The sequence below is a fragment of the Pangasianodon hypophthalmus genome, chromosome 4 (genome assembly GCF_027358585.1).
Source record: "Pangasianodon hypophthalmus isolate fPanHyp1 chromosome 4, fPanHyp1.pri, whole genome shotgun sequence".
Taxonomy (NCBI): Eukaryota; Metazoa; Chordata; class Actinopteri; order Siluriformes; family Pangasiidae; genus Pangasianodon; species Pangasianodon hypophthalmus.
The window spans coordinates 6991224-7016974 of NC_069713.1; the positions used below are offsets into that span (position 1 = coordinate 6991224).

The window sequence follows — 25751 nt, forward strand, 5'->3', positions numbered from 1 at the left end:
GGTACGTGTCAAAGTAACATCCACATGTATGCCAGGACCCAAGCAAACCCCAGCAGAATGTTGCCCAGAACAACATTGCCCAGGAAGCTTGCCTTCTCCCTATAGTGCATTCTCATCTCATCTCTTCCCCAGGTAAGTGACGCAAACGCACCCAACCGTCCACATGATGTAAAAGAAAACGTGATTCATCAGACCAGGCCACCTTCTTCCATTGCTCCGTGGTCCAGTTCTGATGCTCACATGCCCATTGTAGGCACTTCTGGCAGTGGACAGAGGTCAGCATGGGCATTTGACCAGTCTGTGGCTATCCAGCCCCGTATGCAGCAAGCTGTGATGTACTGTGTGTTCTGACACATTTTTATAATAGCCACCATTAACCTTTTCATCAATTTGTGCAAAGTAGCTCTTCTGTTGGATCGGACCAGATGGGCTAGCCTTCACACCCCCACGCACATCAGTGAGCCTTGGGTGCCCATGATCCTGTCGCTGTTTGTCCTTCCTTTGACCACTTTTGGTAAGTAGTAACCACTGCATACTGGGAACACCCCGCAAGACCTGCCATTTTGGAGATGCTCTGACCCAGTCGTCTAGCCATCACAACTTGGCCCTTGTCAAAGTCGCTCAGATCCTTACGCTTGCCCATTTTTTCCTGCTTCCAACACATCAACTTTGAGAACTGACTGTTCACTTGCGGCCTAATATATCCCACCCCTTGACAGGTGCCACTGTAGCGAGATAATCAATGTTATTCACTTCACCTGTCAGTGGTGTTATGGCTGTGTATATATATTGAAAAGCATAAAATCTATTTTTTTAATTGGATTAAAAACTTGGATTTTTTTTTACTAAAACCAATTTCCCCTGAGTTGACTCTTTCTTAATGTCCACATCAGTCATGTTTTTACACGGTACAGTAGCAGAGGAGGAGAGTCATTCAAATCCACTGAGAAGGAAAATCCTGTTACTGCCCTCTGCTGATCATAACGAATCAGTGCAGCTGTGAAATGAATACAAATCCTGCTGCTTGTTAAAGTCCAGAACTTACACAGCACACAACACATTATTTTAGATTCTCGGTTGTTATGGAAGTAACTGATGCTCCACTGTCCATGCTTTAGATTTATATACCTTGCATATAGAAGTCACTGAAGAAATCCATGTTCGAATTGGCTGAATTCTCAAATCTGACTGGTCAGAAGGTGGTGATTAATTTTCTATAACAGCAGATCTGACAGTAGTGCATCTGCAAATCACAGGTTTAAATTCATGCGCTTGGTCTAATAAGTTATCACTTCTACACTAGCAGCTCTTTTTTGACTTGTAATGGCAGATGTTGCACATAATGAAAGGTTATTAATAGTAAAATCATTTGTTGTTATTTAACAATGAAAAACATATAAACATTGATATGTTAAAGTTTTATGTAAGAAAATGTTTATTTAACATTCAGGTAAGGAGTCTCCAGTGTCAGTGCTTTGTAGCATTCAAATGTAAAGCTGTAACTTTATATTTTCCACTACGGAAAAGTCGTCAGGAAAGAATCATTTTCATTTTTTAGTTTCTCACGTTCTCACGCTTTCTCGCATTTCGTGAATGTTCCACAACATTAAATGTAACTATAACTGATAAAAATTATGGTTCTTTAACCTTTCTCACAGTACATTAGCATTCCATTCCACCCGTTTCCCATTTTAGATCAGTAAAAACAAATGTATTATTTTATTGCCGCAAGTCTGTTTTAAGATTAGTCAGGACACTGTTGGGTTTCTGTGTGTAGAGTATCATGACTCTATATTTAGCTGCTGGTGAAGGGTGTGAGCCCCCTGCTGGGCAAACAAGTCACACCTCTCCACAATAAACATTGGTACAGAGATAAAACGGACAGCACAACTTAAACTTTTTTGATAGTAAAATATCATATAAAACTGGCACAATAAAATTAGAACATTTAACCCTAGTAGGCTAGGTAGGAAAAAGTAATACTTAAAAAAGTCCTGAGTGTCTACTTTCAGAAGAGACATTAAGCACTACTGGGGAGTGTGACATCACAAATAAATTCAATGCTGAACACACGCCAAACACGGCAAATTCCATTTTTTAGCCTCTAAAGAGTTAATTAATTTAAAAAAATGTGATTGTTGGCCAATTATGTTGTAATAAGAGGGATATAAAACTTCAGAATATAGTGTAAGGAAAATAATCAGCTTCGGGTGGTAACAGTAACGTTGGTTCACATCACACCACCTTGTTGTTGATGAGTTTCCTATAACAGCATGACTCCAAGTGTTTTATTCCTTAAATATTTCATATATTCAACACGTTAGCATATTTAGCTTGTTTAGCAAGATCGTTTTATTGTCAAAATAAACTTAAATTCCTGCTTTTATATGTGGTTTTCTAAGAACTGCTGATTGACCTTGTCTAATAAATGCAACAATTGATAAGGCACTAAGAGTTATTTCTACATTTTTAGTAACTTAAAACTAACAATAAAAAGTCAGACCATGATAAGACTTATTACTTTAATGCAACTGTAAAAATGTTTCCTGTTCGCCATTCACACATATACAATATGGAAAGTTACATGATTTGTGGCATTAAAAAAAAAATTTAAAAAAAAAAATCCTGTAAAATTGTATTGGCTGTTAATTTTGTAAAGTTGTAAAAATAAATAAATAAAGTCATAAAGTGCACAGAATGCAGCTGAACAGAAGATGTGCAGCTCAATCTTCAACCTCACAGACAATTTACTCCGTTATTAACGCCGGTGTTTTCTCACTTCCTCACTTCCCACAAATAATAGAAATTCTTTTAGATTAGCAAACACTACTGTCAATTATAATCCAAAAAAAGAAAGAAAGGCAATATAAATAGTGTTTGGACATTTTTTTAAAAAAAAAAAAAACATGAACAGAGATTGTTAGTTTATTCCTGTTATGATCACACCTCATCAGATTTAATGCATCGTCATATAAAGTTGAAGAGATTATACAATGAAATGTCGTCGGTTAAATTGGCCGTTACAGTACAGTAAGTCAAGAAGCTTGAATATCTACTTCTTTAAACAATGTAACACCGAGAAAAGGGTCATATTGCACTATTACAGAAAAAAAAATATGTACAGAAACACTGCAAGAGATCATGCATCTCTAAAATAATATTATCTAATGTTGAATTTTAGGTATAAATCGAGACCTCTATTATACGTCATCATACATAAACTATATAAAAATATTTTTGCTTTTTTTTATTGTTTCCAAGTCTGAATTTGCAACACCATGCTTAAGCAATTCAGTAACACACACTGAAACACTTCAAATGCCCTCTGGTAATTCCAGTCACAATTCTTTTATTTCTATATACATGCTAATTTTTATAGTAGTATGTTAGCTATCATTATTCTACGACAGCTATGCTGAATTCTCAAATCACAGATTTATATTAATGCGCTCGTTCTAATAAGTTATCGTTTCTATAGTAACAACTCATTCATTCATTGGGAATTGTACAAGAATAAACAAATTAAAAATGTCTTGTTACTTAACAACAGAAAAACATATAATCGCTGAGATGATTAAGTTATCTTTAAGAAAACGTTTACTTAACGCTGTTGGAAGGAGTCTCCAGTGTCAGAGCTTTGTAACAGTTTCTTTGTAACTTTACATTTTCCAAAACAGGAAAGTCTTCAGGATACTTTCATTTTCTTGAGAACGTGACAAGCTGTGTGTTTTGTTTGATTACTTTCAAGAGAAATGTCACACAGAATGATGTCTGGTGAAGGAGCAGTTAAGTGGTTTTGTGGGTTTTCCACAATGTTAAATGTAACTATAAATAGATTAAAAAAATACTGCTGTGCCATTTTGTCATTCATTAATTAACAGATAGTTGTTGGTAAATTGCTTCAGGGTGTTACCACTTACACCACTTCATCACACCACCAAATCGGTGGCTATTTTCCTATAACAGCACACTCCAAGTCTTTTATTATGTACTTCTTCATTGTACAGTGGTACTCTAAAAGCTTTTTACATATTCAGAAAGTGGAGAAAAAGATCCATAAAAAGCCAAGAAATCCCAATAATTATGATTATTATCTCTGATTACTGTAACTAATAAAATATTCCAAATAATCCCTTTAAACTCTTATGGCGTTTTGGGAAGACTAGGTTATGAGACTCTACCCTATTTAACTATGCACTTTATTAACTAAAGGATAATGATATTAACCATAATGATATGTGACTGCAGTCACCAGAATGGCACAAAATTCTGCAACAAATGACCCAAACAGCATAAGGTAGGTAGTTTTACAAGTAATTTCCAGTAATTAAAAGCACAGCAGGCTTGGTCCAGATGGCCTCGGCTGGTGGAAACAAAGCCAGATCTACAAGGAAGCAGAATGAAATCAGTCAATCTTATGATATGAATTAGCTTAATGGTATATTTTGGCTTATACAGACTATAGCTTGCTAAGTGAATGAAGCTGTGTTTCTGCAATAGGTCACTGACTTACATTAGCTCTCGGGGGGAGGAACGCATGAATTTCTACGTGATTGACACATGTTCTTCTGCAATGCCAACAACAGAATGATTAAAAACAAGTTCAAATGGTCCGTGGTGTAACCAATGTTCCATAGAGCAGTTCTTCACCACCATGTGTGTGAATGGGATGATCATGCTTTACCTTTTTGTACAGGTGTTGATGGAGCAACGGGTCTGAAAGCCAAGGATGCTTCAGAGCTTCACCTGCACCCATTCTCCAACTACAAACACACAACATCCAAAAATTAGCATGGTGGGATGGATGCATGCATGGATGGATGGATGGATGGATGGACAGATAATTGGGTGGGTGGACAGATGGATGGTAGAATGAATAATCGTGGGGTGAATTAATGGATGAATGAAAGAATAGATCATTAGAGGGATGGACAGATGGATGGATGGATGATGGATAAATGGACAATGAATGAACAACTGGCATAAATAAATAGATAATTGGGTGCATGGATGGATGGAGGCATGGAGAGGTGAATAGCTGAATGGACAATTGGTTGCATGTATGTATGTATGTATGTATGTATGTATGTATGAGTAGCTCAATGAGTGCATAAATAGATGGATAAATGGATAGATTAATAGATCATTGGTTGAATGGATGGATGGAGGGATGGATGGATGGATGAATAGGTGATTGTGTGCATAGATGGATGGAAAAGTTGATTGGCAGATGGATAGATGGATAGGTGGATGGATAAATAGACAATTGGATGCATGAATGGGTGGAGAGATGGATGTATGGATGAATAGGTCACTGGGTGCATACATGCATGGATGAGTGGTTGCGTAGATGGATGGATGAATAGATCATTGGGTTCACGGATGGATGGTTGGATAGGTGGATGAATAGACAGTTGGATGGATGGATGAACGGATGGTTGGATGGACGCATGGACGGATGAATGGATGGTGGGATGGATGGATAAATGGATGGATCGATGGATGGATGAATGTTTGGATGGATGAACAAATGGACAGACCTTCTATTGTAGATAAGCAGTTTTGAGATGAAATCCTTGGCCTCATCTGAAATGCCTAAGAACGCGCTTTCCTCAAAGTTCCACTGGCCGGCCAGGATGTTGTTCAGTGTCTCGTTATCATCATCACCGAGGAACGGAGACAAACCACTCAGGCTGTTAAAGACAGTCAGCGCAAACAAAAAAATGAGCTCTGCGTCAGTAGAGGAAACAACATAAAACACTTTCCCAGTGTTTCTGTCAAAATGATGCTGGTTGTGTTCGGTGTTTAAGGCAAGTGCATGCTTTAAAGGAAGTAAAAATCCTCCACAGTTATTATTAGTGACTCAAAACTGGAGTGTATTAGTAAATCCAGTGAACTCCTTGGTGAACCTGAGGATCGTTTTAGAAATCTGTACTGAAGGAAGTCGGTAAACTCTTACAGCATGTAGGTGATGACTCCGAGGCTCCACATGTCCGTGTTGAAAGATACAAAGTCATAGTTGATCACCTCCGGGGCAAGAAACTCTGGTGTGCCAAAATTCACTCGTAACTTCTCCCGGGGTTTATATCTATTGATAAGAGGAACATGTATGAGTAATTATTAGACTGAGGATCATTCAGCATATAATATATATTAAAGGAACAATATATATGATAAACAACATACTTTCTTGCAAGTCCAAAGTCGATGATCTTGACTTTGTTCGTCAGTCTGCTAACACACAGGATATTCTCAGGCTAGAGAGAAAGACATAGATATTGTCACAATGCAGCTTTACAGATGACATTAAATCACATTAGGATTTATATTGCAAGAAAATGTAGCTATTTAATTCATTGCTATATGGATTACTGTATGCCCTTTCACGTTAGCTAGCTAGCTAGATAGTTCCAGAAAGAACTGAATCAAGAGGAGATTTTTTTTTTAATGATTGTTATTTTACAGTTACGTGACGTTAACTTCTTACTAAGAGTGGCTTAGAAATAAATTTTAAAAATTTGGCATACGCTGTAGAAATCATGTATATTTTTATTTTATGCAATAAATTAGCAACGCAATAAAATGAAAATGTGACAGCTGCTTTTCCTCAATTTGACAAAGTAGCTTCAGTGAAGTTAGCTACTTTTATTTAGTAGCTTGCTACTTGTGTAGCTTAGCTATTTTTAATCATGAGTAGCTTGTAGCTAACACTTTTGGCAATTCTTATTACGATTATTAAGTTTGCCTTATTAAAGGTAGCTCTCGGTGAGGTGCGTTACCTTCAGGTCCAGATGGATGATGTACATTTTGTGCATATGGCGCAGACCCTCACAGATCTGTCTGACGAACATGACCGTGTCCAGCTCAGTCAGCGTGTAGTTCTCATCGATAATCCTGTCGAAGAGCTCACCACCATCCACACTGTCAACAATCAACACAGAAGATCATGTTAACAGGCTTTAAAGAAATTATACAAGAATAAACAACTCATGCTTAAACCTTATCCTTATATCTCTCAACATTTTAGTTAATTTTTTATTATCTTGAAATTGTCAAGTCAGAAGAACCTGTAATTAAAAATATTATTTTCAAAAATGTTCATTAAAATAAAAAAAACTACTTTTAAGTCTCTTTTATTGTTCTTTTCTTTTATTTATTAAACGTGATTATTTGTTTCTGGGTTAACTTAGCTTTGAAAATGTTTTACATTTTATTACTATTATTATTATTATTATTATTTATTATTATTATTATTATTATCATTATTTATTAATTATTAGCAGCAATAAGATACACATGTACACAAGAACAACAAGTGCAAAGACTTGTACTAGGGCTTAATGCGTTACAGTACATTGCAGTAGTTGTACTAAAGGTGTGGTTTGTCATTTTCAGAGCCCTCTACTGTCTGTTAGGTGAATTGCAATTGAAAAAAAAAAAAAAAAAAAAAAAAAAAAAAGCTAGGTTTTTGTTTTTTTTTTCTGCCACTTGCAGAACCACTTGCTCTTTAAAAACTACACATACATTAAGTTGCCATTTAAGAAAAGGGTTTGAACTAAGCAGTATTTTTCTGACTGGGGGCGGAGCTAATATCTGGGTCAGAAAAATGTAAAACAGAAGCCTGAAACAATGAATCTAAACAGATCTGATACACACCAATAATCCAAATCACTATGTTTCTAATGTATTTTGAAAACAGTATAATTATTATAGTTCTAGAAACTTCTTAACATTGCAGACTGCACCTTTAAAGAGTCACACTATTTAATGTCTAAGTATTAATGGCAGTCCAGAAAGGTCTTTCATAGAAACAAGACACGGCTACGTTGTTTGTTTGTTTTTTTTATCCTGTCCTCACTTTTAAATATAGCCTTACTGTAGAAAATAAATAAATCTCTACGTGGTCCCTACTATTCAAGGACGAGGATGATGTCGTTCCTGGATTCGTAGGCGGCGTAGAGCTGGATCAGATTGGAATGGTCCAACTGGTTCATGACCTGAATCTCATTTTTCACCACCTCCTACCAAAATAAGCAGAAGCACACAGCGTTTGTGTCAAACCCAATCCTGTAAATAACAGCATACATGCATTTTTAATACGATTTAATAAAGATTCTTAAAATGCACAGCTGTTTTAGCTCAAGATCAGGCTTAATTAAAGTTATTTAAAGTAATTAAAGTAAGCCTCATTGCATGAATCACGGGTTATTCTCGTTTTGTTTGGATGTGTTTAGATAATGTTGTCATTAATTCTACCTTTTCCTTTGGACTCCGTGCTTTAATGATCTTGGCTGCTAGAGTGAGTCCAGAGGAATTTTCGATACATTTGTGCACCTGACCAAAACGGCCTCTGCAAGACCCAAAAAAGAAAAGAAAAGAAAAGAAAATTAGGGAAGCCAAACAAAATAAAAGCTTTCAAATGACAACAAATTCTGAAGAAATTGCACTTCCTTGCATAAGTTGAATTGGTTTGCACTGATTCCAGCCTGTGAACACTCATTCTTATGTACGTATGGTGTTTTTCCAAGCTACTCTGTTGAAAGCAAAGTCTCTTTGAAGTGCTAGATTAACGCTTACTGATTAGCTTCCAGGGGGGGGTCCAGTTTCACATACCCAGAAAGCCCGGGGTAAAAATAACTGCCCCTGACTCTGGTGCTATGAATCGGGTGAGAGGAGAGCAGAGCTCAGCAGGGGAAGGTTACGCAAAACCCTCCCTGTGAGGATTAAAAGGACTCTGCTGTCCACTTTCAGCACTCTTCACACCATTTCTTACATTCTGTTCTCTGCTTTTAGGTCTCTTAGCTTCCCAGTGCCAAAGGTGAAGGGAAAAAAATGGAAATACAAAAGCTTACCCTCCGAGGATCTCCTGGTGGTTGATGGTGTAGAAGTTGCTGATGTGGTTGGGTTTGGCCGAAACCACACGGTGGATGAAGGGAGCTGGGGGTGGAGGGGTGCAGTCTGCGAGGGGAAAAAAAACCATGCTCATAAATAATATGCAGGTCAAAGTTTATAAGACATGCCTTTTTACATCTCAACATCTCTTGCTTCGCTGTTGTTTCCCAAAGTTTTAAAAAATAATTTTAAAAAAATAATATATATATATATATATATATATATATATATATATATATATATATATATATATATATATATATTTTATTTACATTTTTAATTTTACAATATTTATTTATTAAAACATAAATAAATAAAAAATATTACATTAAAAAAAGAAAAAAATTAAATGACATTCCATAGTACAACTACAAGTAATTCAGAATAACAGTAAATTTTTAACACCAAATATTTAAAATAAATAAATAAAAAATAAATTTTAAAATACTAACAAATTAATCTTTTTTTTTTTCGAATATTATCCCTGTTTTGCTACTTTGAAAACATTTTATATATTTTTAATATATAATATAATTATTTAAAAAATATATATATATAATTTAACAGAATTTTAGAAACATTATTAGTAATCATGCACCATATAAATGCAATAGTAACCCATGACTTTTTTTTTTTTACGTGATTTTATTTCAAATATAACATGAATCTTTGTAGGCCTCACCGATGAAGAACTGCTCGCACTCTCCATCATCAAATTGTTCCTCTTCCTTTTTCTTGTTTTTGCTGAAATCTAAACAGATTTCTACTCCATCCGCTTTGAAAACGCCACACAGATCTTCCGGAACAGGCGTTTGGTTTTCATTGGCTTCTTCGCTGGTTTTTTCACAGGCCTGCAGTTCAAGGTCCTTTTCTGACACACACTGCTCGCTGCTCGTCGTGGCTTCGTGCAGCGGTTCTGGCTCACAGCTGAAAGATTCACAAGTTGCAGAAGTCATACATTAGGAATATTTCAGCAGAGTGGTACTTTGACATTCAAAAGTTTTTGAACACTGTGTATTAACATCTTTGGTTAAACTTCTCTAGAATTAGTTCTCTAGAATTAGTAAATCTAAGAAATAGGTCTAAATGAACTGAGAAATGTTTGCGATTTTATTAGCATATATATATTAGTCTTACAGTACGAATACGATAAGAACGCTCTCTCTAATATCAACTGTCAGGGTTTTTTTTATAGTAACAACTTCATAAAACCCATGCCTTTCATAAAACACTCATTTACAGTCACGTCACAATCTGAGAGTGGAAGAGGAAGAAGCCCTTAAATACAATGATTTAGGATTTGATGGGACACTTGTGTATTTATTTATTTTTTTTGTTATTTAATCACCAATGATGGATGAACTGTTCACATACTTTTGACTATCAATGGAGGTGCTAATAATATGGTTAAACTGGTACCTCTGTGGTGTCACAGCGTTCTCAGCCTCCTTAGCATCGACCATGGCAGAATCTTCCTCTTTGCGCTCTTCCTCAACCACCTCTTTGATCTCCTCTTCGGATTTGTTAACCGCCTCATCCACTTCATCCTGGATAGCTTCGGCTTTCTCCTCCTCCGCTTTCTCCTCCTCTTCTTTTAAATCAGTGCTGCTCTCCTGGCTGTCTGGTAAAAGCTCCTCGTGTTCGACCACAGGAACTTTGGCTTGATCCAGGATGAAATCCAGAAGGTTTTGGCTGGGAGGCTCCTCAGCCTCTGACGCTGTGGATGATATCGAGCGCTCAGCATTCTCTCTGTTAAGCTTCTGAACTTCCTCCAGCAGCAAGGCCTGCTTCCTCACGGAGACAGAGTCTATGCAAAACAGAAAAGATGCTGCTATTCTACCAGGAACTGAAGAAAGATCTTATTATTTTCAGTGATGGTGTTCCGTGGTAGCCCTTCTTCTGACAATCTTTTGTTTTTTATTTGAAAAAATAGTAGTATAGTTTCTTCTTCTCTCATGTGACCATTAAGTGATTGTCACATGGGTTATTATTATTCCTGTTCATTAAACAAGGCCAGACAAGGCACTGCAGAAGATGTGTATGTGGGTGATTCCATGATTGGGTTGCCATTTTTTAAAATATTAAATGTATAAATATGTACAGTATGTAAAGATAAAAGATAGTATGTAAAGATAGAAGTACAGTCTCCAGAAAACAACATTTTTGCCTGTACCAGTCCACTATACCTACAATTTACCATAAATCTGATCATTAAAATACTTCAAAAATTGCATTATTTTTGCACAATTAATGTGTGAATCCACTGAAATCACTCATGACTGAAACATCGTTCTCCATGAGTCGTCCAAAAAAAAAAAAAAGTACATTTCAGTCTTGAATGCATTCACGCCTATGAAATATTTGGAATATTCTACAAGCCACATGTTCAACAGGAAGTTGCATCATCCGAATTTCTTGAAGATCACGGGAAGAAGTAAATTATGTTTCCTCAATCCTTTTTCTTTCTTTTTTTAACAATATCGTGATATTGACTGATGATGTCACTTTGAAAGTATAACCTTGTATCCCAAATTATAGCTTAAAAGTACATTATTAATTAAAAATAAGAATAATAATAATTTTATATAAATTATTAGAATGCCTTTATGACATTATCATGGATGCTAGCTAAGCACATTGCGTATTTGCTAATTCTGTGCTTACTTTTAACCGTTACTCCTTTAAGAGCAAAGAATCCTCATTAAAAAAAAAGTGAGATATTGTTGCCTGATATGGGTTACCACATTTTTGAATGTTTTCTTGGATTCAATGTTGAAAAAAGGGCTAAATGGCAACTCAATCAAAAGGTCACCCATGTTTCATTCAGCTCTCCTACCCGTAGTGTCTGGGGGCTTCTTTTTCTTCTGCGCCTTCAGCCCCTTAATGCTCAGGCGACCCTTCTCCTTCCCATCTTTAAATTTGTGTTCCTTCAGCTTCAGCGTCGGAGGGGAAACATGGAAGAGAAAACCGAGAAAACCAAGAAAACAAGGTAAGTGATGGAGGAATAAATTATGGAAAAGCATTCAATTGTACCACACTCTTTCTCATTCTATGCTTATTCCATCAGCATAGAATGGTAGTTTATCTCTCAGGCTTCTGGTCACTACTACCACCAGTCAAGATTTAAAAAAAATAATAAATTTATAATAATACACACTTTTGAAGGCAATGATATGGATGAGTGAAGAAATTTGAAGGATTTCTTTGAGGAAAGGAAATGCTTTGGTCCATGAAGCTTTAGTTTATGAGTAGGCTCCAGGCTGCTGGGCTCACATGCCACGGTTAATACTTCTGTCCTTTTATTGGGTTTAGTAGAGGCAGTTTTCTGTTGCAGACACAACATGGATGGAATGGAACAGCACAGGGAATGATGAATGTTAGCATGAGATAATGGTAATGTGTTTACATGGGACAGACACACAGATGAATAAATAAAGACGCAACTATTAAAATGGAAAATGGCATGGTGGATGAAATGACGAATTTCATTGGGTTGATGTTAGGAAGAATGAATAAAGCAATACATAACATAGAGGATGAAGAATTTAGATTTGGATTTGGTTCAGTGGAAATGCTAAATGCGTAGTATGAGTTACACAGGTTATCCTTTAATCATGAGTGTAGGTCTGAGGAACAAGTCTGATATCATCTGGCTATGTTTGTAAAATCCAGTCCAATTCTATCCACACCAAGGTCCCATAAAGGTCTCATTATCTGTAAAATAGACTAGCTTCCCTTTTAGTAAAACATTCTAAGTAGAACCATTACAAAAGTTAGAACTGTTATCCATCCAAAGAAACTTTAAGAAACTATATTTCCTCAATATATATCCAAGAGGCAGCACGTAACTGGAGAATAACAGAGAGCCCAGAAGAGAACCTTGCGGGACACCATGTTTAACAGATACTGAGTGAGATCACCTCCAAATATTTTTCTATGTCATTAAGTAAACTGGTATGACTGACCTTTTTCTTTACAAGTGTACTCAGGTTCTTAAGAGCCTCCAGGATCAAATTAAAAGTAAATAAAATGGTAAACTACATGTTTTAAAAGGTTAGTATTCTGTAGATTAATAGAGGTTTTGCTATATAAAGACTGGTACTGAGTCAGCACAAATATGTTAACCATTTTAATAGAATCTGGAAAATGTTTCTGCAACCAAGATCAGAAACATCAGGGGTTTCCCAAACTAGGGCTCATGATCCCACATGGTGTCGCTTGATTGACCAGTGGGGCCATGAGAGAAAATCACAATCTCCTTTTTAGTTTCATTCATTCATTTTCTGTTTTAATCTTTTTCTCTATCTTGACATGTTGCATTAGCTGTCTCTAACTTCTCTGTCCATCTACCAACACTAGTTACTCTGGCTCAGTGGAACAAAAGAAGTCAAGAAAATAAAACAAAATACACCAAAATGTATTTAAAAGTCCTAAATTAAAAAAAAAAAAAAAATTCAGAATAGGGTAGGGTGGTCATGGCCTGAGGTCTCAGAAAATTCATAATGTTCATTCAAGGTTAAGGGTTCCCCAAAAGTTTGGTCACCCCGATCTAGGATACATTGATTCTCAAAATCCTTCAAAGGTATCTGAGCCTAGATCAGTCCTCTCACTCATTTGTTGTTAAATTTAGGTAGGGTCATATATGGCACTGGAACATTTTGCATTGGGGCCCAAATTCAAGCACCCACACTTAGGGTTTTCCTGTGTCCATTTCAGTTTGGGTCCAAAATTGACCCATCCATAGGATCTGATCTCATCAGGGCTGAGCTGTGGCTGCCAAATTCAAATGCATTTATGGCTGTCATTCCATGACCCATTACTCATTTGCTATCTGGGAGAGGAAGACTCTGACGCAAGCACTGAAGACAACATGCATTCCTAATCACTTGAATCATTCCCACCATTCTCCTCTTAGTATGGTTTTTGGGAATCAATTTATATGCGTATTATCTAGCTGTGCTGTGAATCCTACTAGCTTTCACACAAATCTCTTTGAAATGTAAATACACAATGTTATAATTAAAGTGACCCAACCATAGTGATAGTGTGAAGAAATTTAGGATACCCTGTCAATTCCTACATGGTATGCAAGGCATCTAAAGTGAGTGTGCTTGTACAGGAACCTATATACCACTATAACAAGAATGTTGCTGTTCATAAGGCATCCAATCACTTGGGTAGGCTATTGGGTAGTAATATATACACATATTTCATTACATTTGGAGAAATTACCCAGCTATTTACTCTGACAATATTCCATAACATACTTAATATTATTAGCTGCTGTACATGGTTGATCAGGTTGGCAATGCTGATTCAAGCAACAGCTGGCTTGACTGGAAAATGTAGGACACAAACATTGCTTGAGAAATGTTAAGGATGTACTCGAGAGACAGGGTCATGGCTGGGTTGATACTCTGCAGTGTGTGTCCCAGGCATTAAAAACACTATGTCCTCGACCAGAATATCAAGAGCTGTAGAACCACATGTGCTAAGCTGGGAACTGTGTCAGGAATAAAAATCTGAGTGGGTCAGGGTTTCTTAAAATAAGTCGTGTCAAGTTAAAGTTCTGTTTGCTCGGCTGACTCTGCAGATCTGACTCACCTTGCCTGGTACAGGCTCACCTGAGGCCTGTCTCTTAGCACCATGTTTGCTATCCTGGTTCTTGCACCCTGAGCCTAATGTCACTTTGCTCTTGCGTGCTGCTGGCCCCTTGAACATGAGTTCTGTGATTTTAGAAGTCTTGACGGTCTCCCCAATGAAGCTGACCACCTGCTGGATGCTCATCACAAGCCTCTCCATGCCTTCCAGCTTCTGGGTCTGCTGTTCTGAACGCTTGTTTACGGCTGTCATGATGCTGTTCATTTCCTGGCACATTTCTTTCATCTCACCGCCAATGCCTCGGGCTGGTCCCTTAGTGCGGCTTGCTGGAGGCATCTCCTCCTTGTCTACTTTCAGAGTTTCCATATCTCTTTCTATCCCAACGAGTTCCTCAGACATGCTGTCCAGGCGGCTGAGGACTTTCTCCTGGATGCTAATGAGCGTGTCCATTTTGCTGCTTAGAGACTCAATCCTGACCTGAATTAAGTCAAATCCAGGAGTAGTTTCCACAGAAGTCATGGTGGCAGCAAAAACCAATGCCAACAAGCTGCTGTAATTCAAAAATATCACTGCTGCCAAAGTCCACAAAGTTGATGTAAGTTCAATGAATAATATATATTAATAATAATAATATTAATCCAGAAATAATCAATAGAAACCAATACCTCAGAAGATGAATAACCTCTCTTTCTTTAAAAATAAAACAGTTAAAGAACTACAAAGCCACAAGTCCTACAATGACAAGTGTGTCCTTCTTTCTGTACACCTCCATTTGGCACTCCTGCAACTCTTCCAACTGGCGATAGCTTCAAGAATAGAATGAACCTGCCTCCCTAAATGTAACTGCATAGGAGGTGGGGGTCCAGTGTCAACAGGGGCCTCAGGGGAGGGAGGCGGATCAGGAAGAGTTGTGTGACATCTGAGATGTTTCAAATGCTGAACTCGAGCAGATGCTCGAGTCGGACACCGATTGCCAGGTGTCAAAAGGTTCCTGTGTATACACACCACATATACGCACATGCAAGTAAGTGGAAAGACTTTTTTCCACTTCAGCTTTCAATCTCAACTTACACATAGGAAAAAATGTTTAATTTAAGATGACATATAAGGATTTACGTCAAGAGGTTTGTGCCTAAAAAAGGATAAAATAATACAAAAAGAATTAAAGATAAAATAACTTCGGTCTGGGGCTACTGTTTCTTCAAAATTACTTTTGTACTTTTATTACATTTGCATATATTCCAATAATTATTACATTATTTAATTAAGTTTCAATGATGCTTCAGACAATCTAAAAGCATGAGGAATTCATACAAATACCAATGAAAGGCTAATCCCTCTCCCTAACTTTAACCTTAACCTTCACCTATGTAACGTTTCATACAAATTGAGTCGTGGAGGTTGTTATGCGTTTGCAGTGTTGTCGTCAAGGCACTTACATGAACACAGATTCAAAATTCGTAGTAGGATTTTTTTTTTTATTTGCAGACTGGCTGTCCATATTGTATTGTCACCCAACAGCAGAAATGCCCTGACTCACTCATCAACCGGCTACAGGTGGCACGCTACGTCTCTGCATGTCACGGTGGCCCAGGCCACTCAACTGTAACGGGAGCAAAGTGACAGCCGTGATTTATTTGGTGTTGCTTTCCTGGCAAACATATCCACTCAAATCCTCCAAAGAAGCTTACTCATTCACAGTTAAGACAGTTACAGATCAATTTTAACTTAGAGGATGAAATATGAATCTGTGCCCTGTACCCTTCCTATAAACCTTGCATAACATAGCAGTGCTTGGGTGCCTATATGAATCATTCCTGACATGATATTCCTCGTACCAAAAAAAGTTTCAATCCATCACCATTTTTTTTTTTTACATCACCAAAACTAATGAAAGAAAACATGCACAGCCAAAAAAATAAAAAAAAGTTAACACTGCCAAAAATGAATACGAGTTAGTGCCTGGGTACACTCTCAGCTTCCACACACTCTTAGATGCTTACATTTTTTTTGGACCCCTTAAAGCGTACCATGAATTATAGTTGACAAGCAGTGGCACGGTCAGCAAGCTGAGCCAGGTCCACCAAAGATAGCTCGGCTCTTGGCTCATTCCAGAACGCGTGCCCAGCTTTGTACTTATAACCCCAGGAGGGGAGCGCGGCGCTCAATTTCCATCACCTTACAATAAAAACAAGCTCGTCAGACCTTTTTTTCTGGAATCATCTCACTTCAGTACTGAAGGAAAGACCAGAAAAGGGCAAACATTTGACCAAAATGTTTTTTTGTCAGCAAACTTTAAATCACAGATGGCATTTGGTAGCTGCTAGTTTTCTTTTTCAGTACAAGCAATGCTAGTATTTTGAGGACCAGAACATTAATTCTGTTCTGGGTGTAGACAAGTGACGCCAAGAGTGTTATGATAAATGAGATCAAATAGAGGCCTAGCTGACGGGGCAGGACTGTTGCACCTGTCCTCGGGTGCCAACAGATGACTGAGTGGAAATGCCGAGTGTAGAGGTCATTCTGTGCTGCATAGGTCAATTTATTAACGCTATACAGTGGCAATGCTAATACTGTTAACATTGAAACCGTGACACTGTTGATGGAACAAGAGGAAGAAGAAGAACCAACCACACTGGGGTGCTGTAAGAAGTACTTACAGACAGATGGATCAGACTCCAGTTTATATAAACAGCAAAGAAATGAGTCCAAGCAAATGAAAGACACTAGGAATAGGAATTTTATTCTTAGGAAAAAAAAAGGGGTTTATTGTGGGTTCTTAGGTTTCTACATAACTTTAAATCAGCAGCGGCAGTGCTGGGACAAAGAAAAGATTTTTCTTTTTTTCAAGAAGTGAGTTTGTATATTATACGATCTAAAAAAGAGCTAAAAATGTAGTAATTAAAATATTTTTTTCTGCAGTGTGAAGTTTTCCCAATGGACAAAGCTTTCACATCTATGAGTCATTTGTCCCGTCTGAATCAGAGTGGTTTGGTTTGGTTTCATACTGAATATAACTAAACATACCAAAAGACAAAAAAAAAAACATTGGCTGAGAGGCATTTAGGGCTGAAAACATACACGTAAATTAATTTCTTTCATTGGTCAGAAGTACAGCAGCAATAAACTGTAAACGAAAAAACCACCCATGGACAGAGAACACACAGCATTAAATAAATTATTAGATAATTCTATATTTAACTTGTTTAAAATATTTTTGGATCATATCAAGTGTTTATTTTCAATTTTTGTTTGCTCATATCAACAAAAAATAGTGCAAGCCTGAACACACCGCATGTTTGGTTCACTTCCTGCTTGACTTCCTCAGTCAAGTCAATTCACAGTCGAATCTCTTTCACTGCAATCGAACCGCACTTGGAATTCTCACGCAGACGTTGTTGGACTGCTTGATTCAGTCGACTCGAGTGTGATTTCTGAGTTCTCACCTGCCTAAAGAACCACACCAAAGGGTTTGATTTAAATGGACTGCGTATGTGAAAGACCCCTAAGAGGACTCATTAAGCTGATGTGGATTGACTATTCGGATTGGTATGTTTGGGAGACCACAGACTTCACACCTGTGATTAGTGTGACGCAACGGAAAACACATAAGCTCTCGATGCCAGGAAATGAAACAGGACCAGGGTGCTCAGGATAGTCCAGAACTGGAATGGGCCCATGCCATTTCAGGACAATAAAACACAGAAGACCCTGAGGTGTCAAGCCCTGGGTGACTTCTACACAAACAATTCCAGCACGTTTGTACAGTGAAACTGGAACTTCATGAGCATGAGAATAGAAAATGTAGCACTCCATGCTGGCTGTGTCTTGGTATGCCAAGTCGGAGTGCCAAGAGCTGATACAGTTTGGCAGTGAGGCACAGAGAGATAGAGGTGAATGCCAATCAGCAACAAGCGTTTCGACTGGTCATTAATTACTCTAACAGAAACATAACCCACGATACCATCCCAGCCATCCATAAACACAGAGTGCGTGACCCTTCCAAGGAGAACTGAGAAGAAGGTCATGGAGGGAGGGCTGCCCCTGGGTTTTGGACCCTTGGCTCTGGAACCCCTTGATTTGATTACTGGCTCCGATCTCCAGAGCACAACTTGTTCTTTGGGCACCACTGCAAAGTTGTAGTGGGTAAATGGATATGCTGTGAAGGCTGCCAGAGTATCACTGCCAAAGTAAGTGTACTTCAGGCTAGTGTTTTGACCCAGGGGAACATAAACACACTCCGGTGGAAAATTTCTGTGCAGGTATCTAGCATCTAGCATGTCCACTTGGTGATGTCAATATTATCAAGCAGAACAATCAGAGGAACAGAGTGTCATGTTGTAATTCTGGAATTGGTGAATTTATGCTTCAAAATGGACTTAATTTGCATATTAAAACCAAAACCTGCACAAAATATTTAATAATTATTTTGGCCTAGTCATCACAAAACATCAAGATATCTATATCAAGAGAGCCAGAAAGCATCTCAGCTTTCAGCTCCTCTCTGTTAGACACACACACACACACACACACACACACAGAAAGTGTGAGTTAGGAAGAGGTAGCCATGGGATCGCATGATGTGATGCTTTGGCATTAGCGAGAGGATCCTTTCTCAGCTTGCAGTAAAAACTGTAAGAACACTCTGTCCTGGGACATTAGGGACAAAATCCCTAGTGTTGAATTAGTACCTGCTGAATAGGTTCAAAACCCTGGGAATTTTGTTGCATAGGATCATAGAAACAAGACACCCCTGATGCTGTCTCCTGTCTCACTCACCCAAGAATAACATTGCTGAGAATCTGGACTGAGATGCTGGAATGTAGAGGAATATCCAGACTTTAAACTCGCTGACGTCTCCATTTTAAAAAGTAGGTGCTCAAAATGTTGACTTTGTACACAAAACAGCAGGAAGTGGCCATCAACAGGAGATATTGAGATATAAAATCTTGCGTGCCACTTGGCACTGTTGCATATTTTGTGTTATGACAGTGGAAAAACTAGAAAATGTACCAGTGAGCTCAGTGGAATATTAGAAAAATTCTGCAAACATGTGGACTGTTAAATATCTCAGCTTCATATTTTCATATTCGCAGTGTAAGTCAGATATATTCTCTGTGTTTCAGTGACTAATGATATTGGCGGTGACATGATATTTGTGTGCTGGTCTGGGAAAAACCATTTGATACTGCCTTGCCTGAAGTCTAGCAAACAGCCAAAAAAAGTCCAAGACTAAAATTAGAGTTTTCTGCCTATAACATACTTTGACACCTAAACTGAAAGAAATTACAAATAGATTTTGTTGGAAACTATGGAAATGTTTTTATTTACCTTTTATTCTTGCCTTAATCTCCCTGCAAAAATCACGTTAGTTAAATGCAGTCAGTCTGTGTAAAACCTCAGTGTGAGTTCCTCACACAGTGAATGTCATGCTTTGATCAAGATGTTGGATAACTACGTTTCTAAGCGACCAGTTTGGAGTCAGATATCGGCTGTCGAAATATTCATGATGTTCCTGTGTCACAGTCAGAATTAAATCTTTAAGCGCAGTTTTCTTTCAATTTTCACTTTAAAATGCTAGAACTTGACTTGCAATTGAGATACATGCAGAAGACAAATATATTTAATTTCAGGAACTACTACATTATATACATACAGTATATATATAAAATCCATATAAGAGCCATATATATATATATATATATATAGTTGAAAATGTCAGAATTTCACCATGTAAAGGGTTTTCCCCCATAAAATTTCACTTATAGATTATGCTTTATGATATAACAAATATGAATTATTTTGCTGGTATTCATTCTCACATGTGAGCCTCTAGGAATTATGTTTTAAATATTTTTGTTACACATTTTTTGCATTTTATTTCTGTAATATCCCATACATGTTCCCATAGGCTCAGTCCTGCATCAATTGTCTGAGTCAGTATGAATTAGCAGCCATGATTTGTTGGTTCACTGAGTTCACTCAGTTTTATTTAGTAAAGTTGCCTATGTTGAATTGGGGTGATGTAAATAGTGTACATCCACAGTGTTGTAAAGAATAGGACAAGACCTTTAGGGCTTTTCTTGATGTTAGAAGAATATGCATTGCGTCTACATGTTAGCAAGAGATAGTAATGTTTGAAAGTTGGAAATTCGGTTTGAAATTATCCAAAAAGAGGAAAAACGCTCTATATCCAAATCAGTTAGCAAATTACTGCCAGCCATGTTATTGATAATGAAAGAAATCAGTTTATCAGAGCTAGTTAGAAGGAATAGATCAGAGGTTCTCAAACTTATTGTAGCCAGGGACTCCATTAACTCTGAAATAAATTACACAGTACAGATTTATTTTATGAACCTAATCCAACTTTTCCAATATTAGCCTCATACTTTTGCCTATGTAATGGACACACTGAAGCATTTTTATTATTATTATTATTATTAAAGAATGTGTATTATTTTTAATCTTGTACTTGAAATTTGCATGCACCGTTGCTGATGCTGTAAAAATCCCTTTCTTGTTGCAGTACCTACTGTATTTTATTAATCCATGTCTGAATGTGAACAGCAGAGGGAGCTGCAAGACCATCCATTAGACAGTGCAACTCCCTGCTCCTAATGCCAAATTTACTGTTTCTTCTAAAAGGACATGGGACAAGGACATGATGCAGAAAAGTGTTTTTTTTTTTTTTCATGTACTTTTAACATGTTGTACTGTCACAACCTAAATCCAAATAGTCTACTGGATCACTTCTATACATTATGCAATATTAACTTACACCCATGAATAATGTGAACATGATTCCATATTATCTACACTCTCTGACTAACTCTGAGTGTATTTCTGATGATGCTGTACCAAACATATAGCTGGATAACACCTCAAAACACTTTTAACAGTCTGCAACCTCTGGCTGTAAGTCATATCTGAATGTTAACAGCAGAGGGAGCTGCATGATCATCCCAGAGTCATAATCAGGTGCTATTACGATGGGATATTGTACATTAAGCGATGTTGCTGGAGGTTGTCTGTAGTAATTATGATCGATTCAGACAGTAAAAATATCTAAATCACAGAGGTTCATGATCTTCACATTAAAGGTTCTATGTGTCTTACACACCTCATTTTAATACAAACTGATTGTTTTGACCATTTTTTTAAGTGCTTGTTTTAGTGGTTGTGGCCGTGCACAATAACAACGACCTTAACGGATCTGTATTTCTTTTAAACTTTGTCTATATTTTATTGTTCTGCATTTCAAACTTGTCTCCTTAATGAAGGAAAAAGTGCAAACCACCTTTCCTACAGAATATAATGAAATTTTTAACAACGTCATGACCACTTTATTAGGAACACCCGTACAATTGCTATTTCATGCAATTACCCAATCATGGGTAGCAGCTCAATGCATAAACCAAAAAATGGGCATTGAAGATTGGAAAAAGACCGGGTGATGTTTTTACAATCTTCAGTCTCCAGTTTTGATGAGTCTATGCAAACTGTCACCTCAGATTCCTGTTCTTGGATGGCAGGAGTGAAACCCGATGTGGCCTTGTGCTGTTGTGGCCCATCTGTCTCAAGGTTCCCTCTGCATTCTGAGATGCTTTTCTGCTCACCACAGTTGTAAAGAGTGGTTATGTGAGTTACCATATCCTTCCATTCAGCTCGAAGCAGTCTGGCCATACTCTCCTCTGATCTCTGATTTCTCTCATCAAAAAGACAGAACTGCTACTCACTGGATGTTTTATTTTATTTTATTTTATTTTTGCACAATTGTCTATAAACTCTAGAGAACACCTAACCCAGTACGACTCAATACCACTGCACACTGACTCTTCACAAAGCTGCATCAGACACTCTTTATTGCTGCAAGTATTGCTGCTATACTTATTTGCTGCTACACTACTCCATAGTTTACAGTCCATGTTCTGTGTATTCATTATCCCGTGTATTTATTCTTCTGTGCATATTGTTTTGTGTATTTATTGTCCTGCACTCATCTCACACTGTTGTGTATATATATATATATAGTCTCATGTACTGTTATGTGTTGCACCATGTTCCTATTGAAACGACATTTTGTTTCAGTGTATACAAGCTATACAGAGGAATGACAGTAAAAACCCACTTGACTTGATTTGACTTGTTATGTACGAAAATCCCTGAAGATCAGCAGTTTCTGAAATACTTGAACCAGCCCATCTGGCACCAGCAACCACACTACAGTTAAAGACACTGAGATCACTTTTTTTTCCCCTATACTGATGTATGATGTGAATATTTAATGAAGTTCATGACCTGTATCTGCATGATTTTATGCATTGCGCTGCTGCCACATGATTAGCTGACAGGATAATTGCATAACTGAGCAGTTCCTAATAAGTGGTTGGTGAGTGTTTATATTACCTGAGGTTATTTCTCCTGATTATTTTATAGAAAAATGACTGAAATGACATATTCGGATAGGACTTACATTTCTCCCCATTACCTCCACGTGTAAAACTAATCCTGTCCGATTAGGGCTTTAGAGATGGTAAAGATGCTTTTAAGAGATGTCTAGGCAAATCTCAGCCCTTCACCAAGCCCTATATTTAGATTTAGATTCACTTGGTTACTGGGATTTATTGAGAACACTTGAGGGTTAAGTGTTTTGTCCAATAATGGGCCAATAGTGGGCAGCTTTGTTGTGCTGTGATTTGACCCCTAACACAAATCTCAACCAGAGTCACCCAAACATTAAACCACTGAGCCACCATAAAATACTGTGTACACATCACAAACACATAGCAGAAACCTCTGAGAATACACCTTAAAATCCCTAATTTCCCTATAAATTATTATATCACTATGAGCGGGGGATCACAGCAACACTGAGTGCCTGGATTTTCCCATCAGTGGGTCAGTGAATACCTTCGTCTCCACACAATACAATCCAGTCCCTGAGCGACTGCAAATAACTATCAGCATGGCTTTTCATCTCCTACTTAAAAAGATCCTCCATATAATTCTTATGAGCTTGTCACTGTCCGTCCTGGTTATAAATAATGGCTGTAAAGCCGGAGCAGAAATACATTCAATGAGTAATTCCTCAGAGAGTGAATATTATATAAGTACAGAAAGTGGATTTAAATAGCACACAAGTCGAAAGCAAATGAACGTTATACATAGTATGAGTTAAAAATAACTTTTTGTTATTTTGAAGTGTGTGTGTGTGTGTGAGAGAGAGAGAGAGAGAGAGGAGCTTAAATGTCAAAGGCACATGCTCAATAATGCAAAGGCTTCACCCTTCTAAATCTCATAAGGCAATAGGAAAGACAAGAAAATCCAGGATGCTCTCAGCCAGATGCATACCATATCAGTAATAAAATCCACTGAAGTCCACAAACTCGCTCACCTCTCAGATACCGTGAGTGTTTTACACCACAGCGCTGTTAATTTCTGGAATCTGATTGGTCAGAAGGGAAATAGTTAACTTCTGAGTAGTAACAGTAACTCAGCTTTGCGTCATTTTATTCTTTACTTATTACACTCCCCTGTAAAAGTCCTTTCATACTTAATGTTTATGTGTAATTCTACAGGAAGTGGCTTCTTTTGAAAAGCACAGCTCTCTCAGTGTGTGCGTTTTTTTGTTTTGTTTTGTTTTTTTTTAGCACTGCAGAGTTTCATCTTTTCAGAAAAGTGCAGCGATGTCAAGTGCTTTCTTATTTTTAATTATTTATTTTGATTATTTCTTTTTACCTCCAGACCAGCCAGACATGGAGGACAAAGTGCATGTGAAAATACGTTGTCTTGTTATTAAGCGAACATAAAGACATTCATGACACGTTGAATAAAATCGAATTCAGTGCCAGTATTCCAACATTGCTGCGTAGCTAATGTCAATTCACACATGTAGCTCAAATCCTCTTGATTTTCTGCAAATGCTACAGTGAAAACAAACGACCTCCTCGTGACCAGATTTACACCAATCCTTATTTCATCAGCATGATTTATGATTATGAATCTAATGAGGAGAGAACGCTAGATTAGCTAGTTAGCCGATACTAGCTAGGACTGTTAAGAGCATTGTTATGGATATAGTTAACTAAAAACAAAAATGTCAAGTGTGAAATATTATCTCAGTAATTCCTGCCAAGATCAGATTATCAACCATTCTGTCATCTTGAGAATTAGGTCCTGACGGTCAGAAACGTTTCGATGACTGATGTTTAAATCCTGGCAGCAGCGAAGTTGAGTTCTTTGTACTAAATGTTCCGGCTTCTGATCTGTTTAACAATGTGGTTAGCTTCACATGCCAAAAGGAGACCGTTTCCAATTACAGCTGTGACTATTTCATTTTTTTTTTAAATAGCATGCATTAAATATCATTGATATATTTATCTAAGATCTACTATGAGATTATAGAGTATGAAATGGTTGTTGCATGATAGAAACTTTTACAAATAAGGATGAAAATGAATTATGAGTGTTTGATCATTTGATCATTTCCAACTCCATACCCCAGAATCCACTGCAACATCACAACATTTTTTTTCCTTTCAGTTGCATGGACTATAAACCTCGTCACATGATTCATTCTCACAGTCAAGTTCACCACACCGTAAATAACCCAGACTTTCCCTCAGTCTTTTGCGAATTGTCTCTCCTAGTTTGCACTAGTGATGATTCCAAACCTTGTTTGCGCTTCCATTTTGGACTCTTTGTTTTGCTACTTCAATATCTGTTTTGGATTTTGGTTTGTTGATCGCCTGACCTGTGCAAAACTACAATTTTGGACTTGCCATTTTGGATTGTTTTAATAAACCTGCATTTGTATTCAACCTGAGTCGCCTCCTCCACAAAACCCAACCTCCTTCGTCATTACTTTCCCAATGGTGAAATCTTAAAGTTACAAAAAGTGCTGACACTGGAGACTCCTTCCCTGAATGTTAAACAAACATCTCTTTCTAGAAAACATTACTGATTACACATTTTTAATCAATTAGCATTAGTTATTGATTAGCATTATTAGCATTAGATTAGCATTATGTGGCATATCCTCCATACAAGTCTCTGTGTAAGTTGTATTTAAAAAAGATAGTGATATGAACCTGTGATTTGCCTTGAAAATACCCATAGTGCACCATGTCATTTGAGAACAGTAGGTGCGTGTAGTGAACACAATGTGGTTTTAGACACTTCCACAATGCACTAATAGCAATAAACTAAAATGGAACTGTGATGAGCAAACTACTTTATCACATGAAATCAGTTCCCTA

The 25751-nt window shown here is 37.3% G+C and overlaps 1 protein-coding gene across 7 annotated transcripts in view; it reads right to left on the reverse strand.

The window, feature by feature from the left end:
* Positions 1–2508: 2508 nt before the first annotated feature.
* Positions 2509–25751, reverse strand: part of mylk4a (myosin light chain kinase family, member 4a) — a 41950-nt gene continuing 18707 nt past the window's right edge. For 2 of the 7 annotated variants that reach the window (XM_034303939.2, XM_053233269.1), the window contains 14 exons: positions 12050–12217; positions 11729–11825; positions 10312–10699; positions 9575–9819; positions 8853–8958; positions 8257–8350; positions 7912–8021; positions 6780–6921; positions 6187–6257; positions 5960–6088; positions 5541–5693; positions 4685–4763; positions 4514–4568; positions 2509–4384 (listed from right to left, as the gene is read on the reverse strand). In XM_034303939.2, coding sequence (XP_034159830.2) covers positions 4515–4568; positions 4685–4763; positions 5541–5693; positions 5960–6088; positions 6187–6257; positions 6780–6921; positions 7912–8021; positions 8257–8350; positions 8853–8958; positions 9575–9819; positions 10312–10699; positions 11729–11825; positions 12050–12217 — 1836 coding nt within the window. In that variant the 3' untranslated portion in view covers positions 2509–4384; position 4514. Of the gene's footprint in view, positions 4385–4513; positions 4569–4684; positions 4764–5540; positions 5694–5959; positions 6089–6186; positions 6258–6779; positions 6922–7911; positions 8022–8256; positions 8351–8852; positions 8959–9574; positions 9820–10311; positions 10700–11728; positions 11826–12049; positions 12218–14496; positions 15293–25751 lie in introns of those variants that run through there. The other 5 variants (XM_034303940.2, XM_053233270.1, XM_034303938.2 and 2 more) reach the window with 4 other exon arrangements.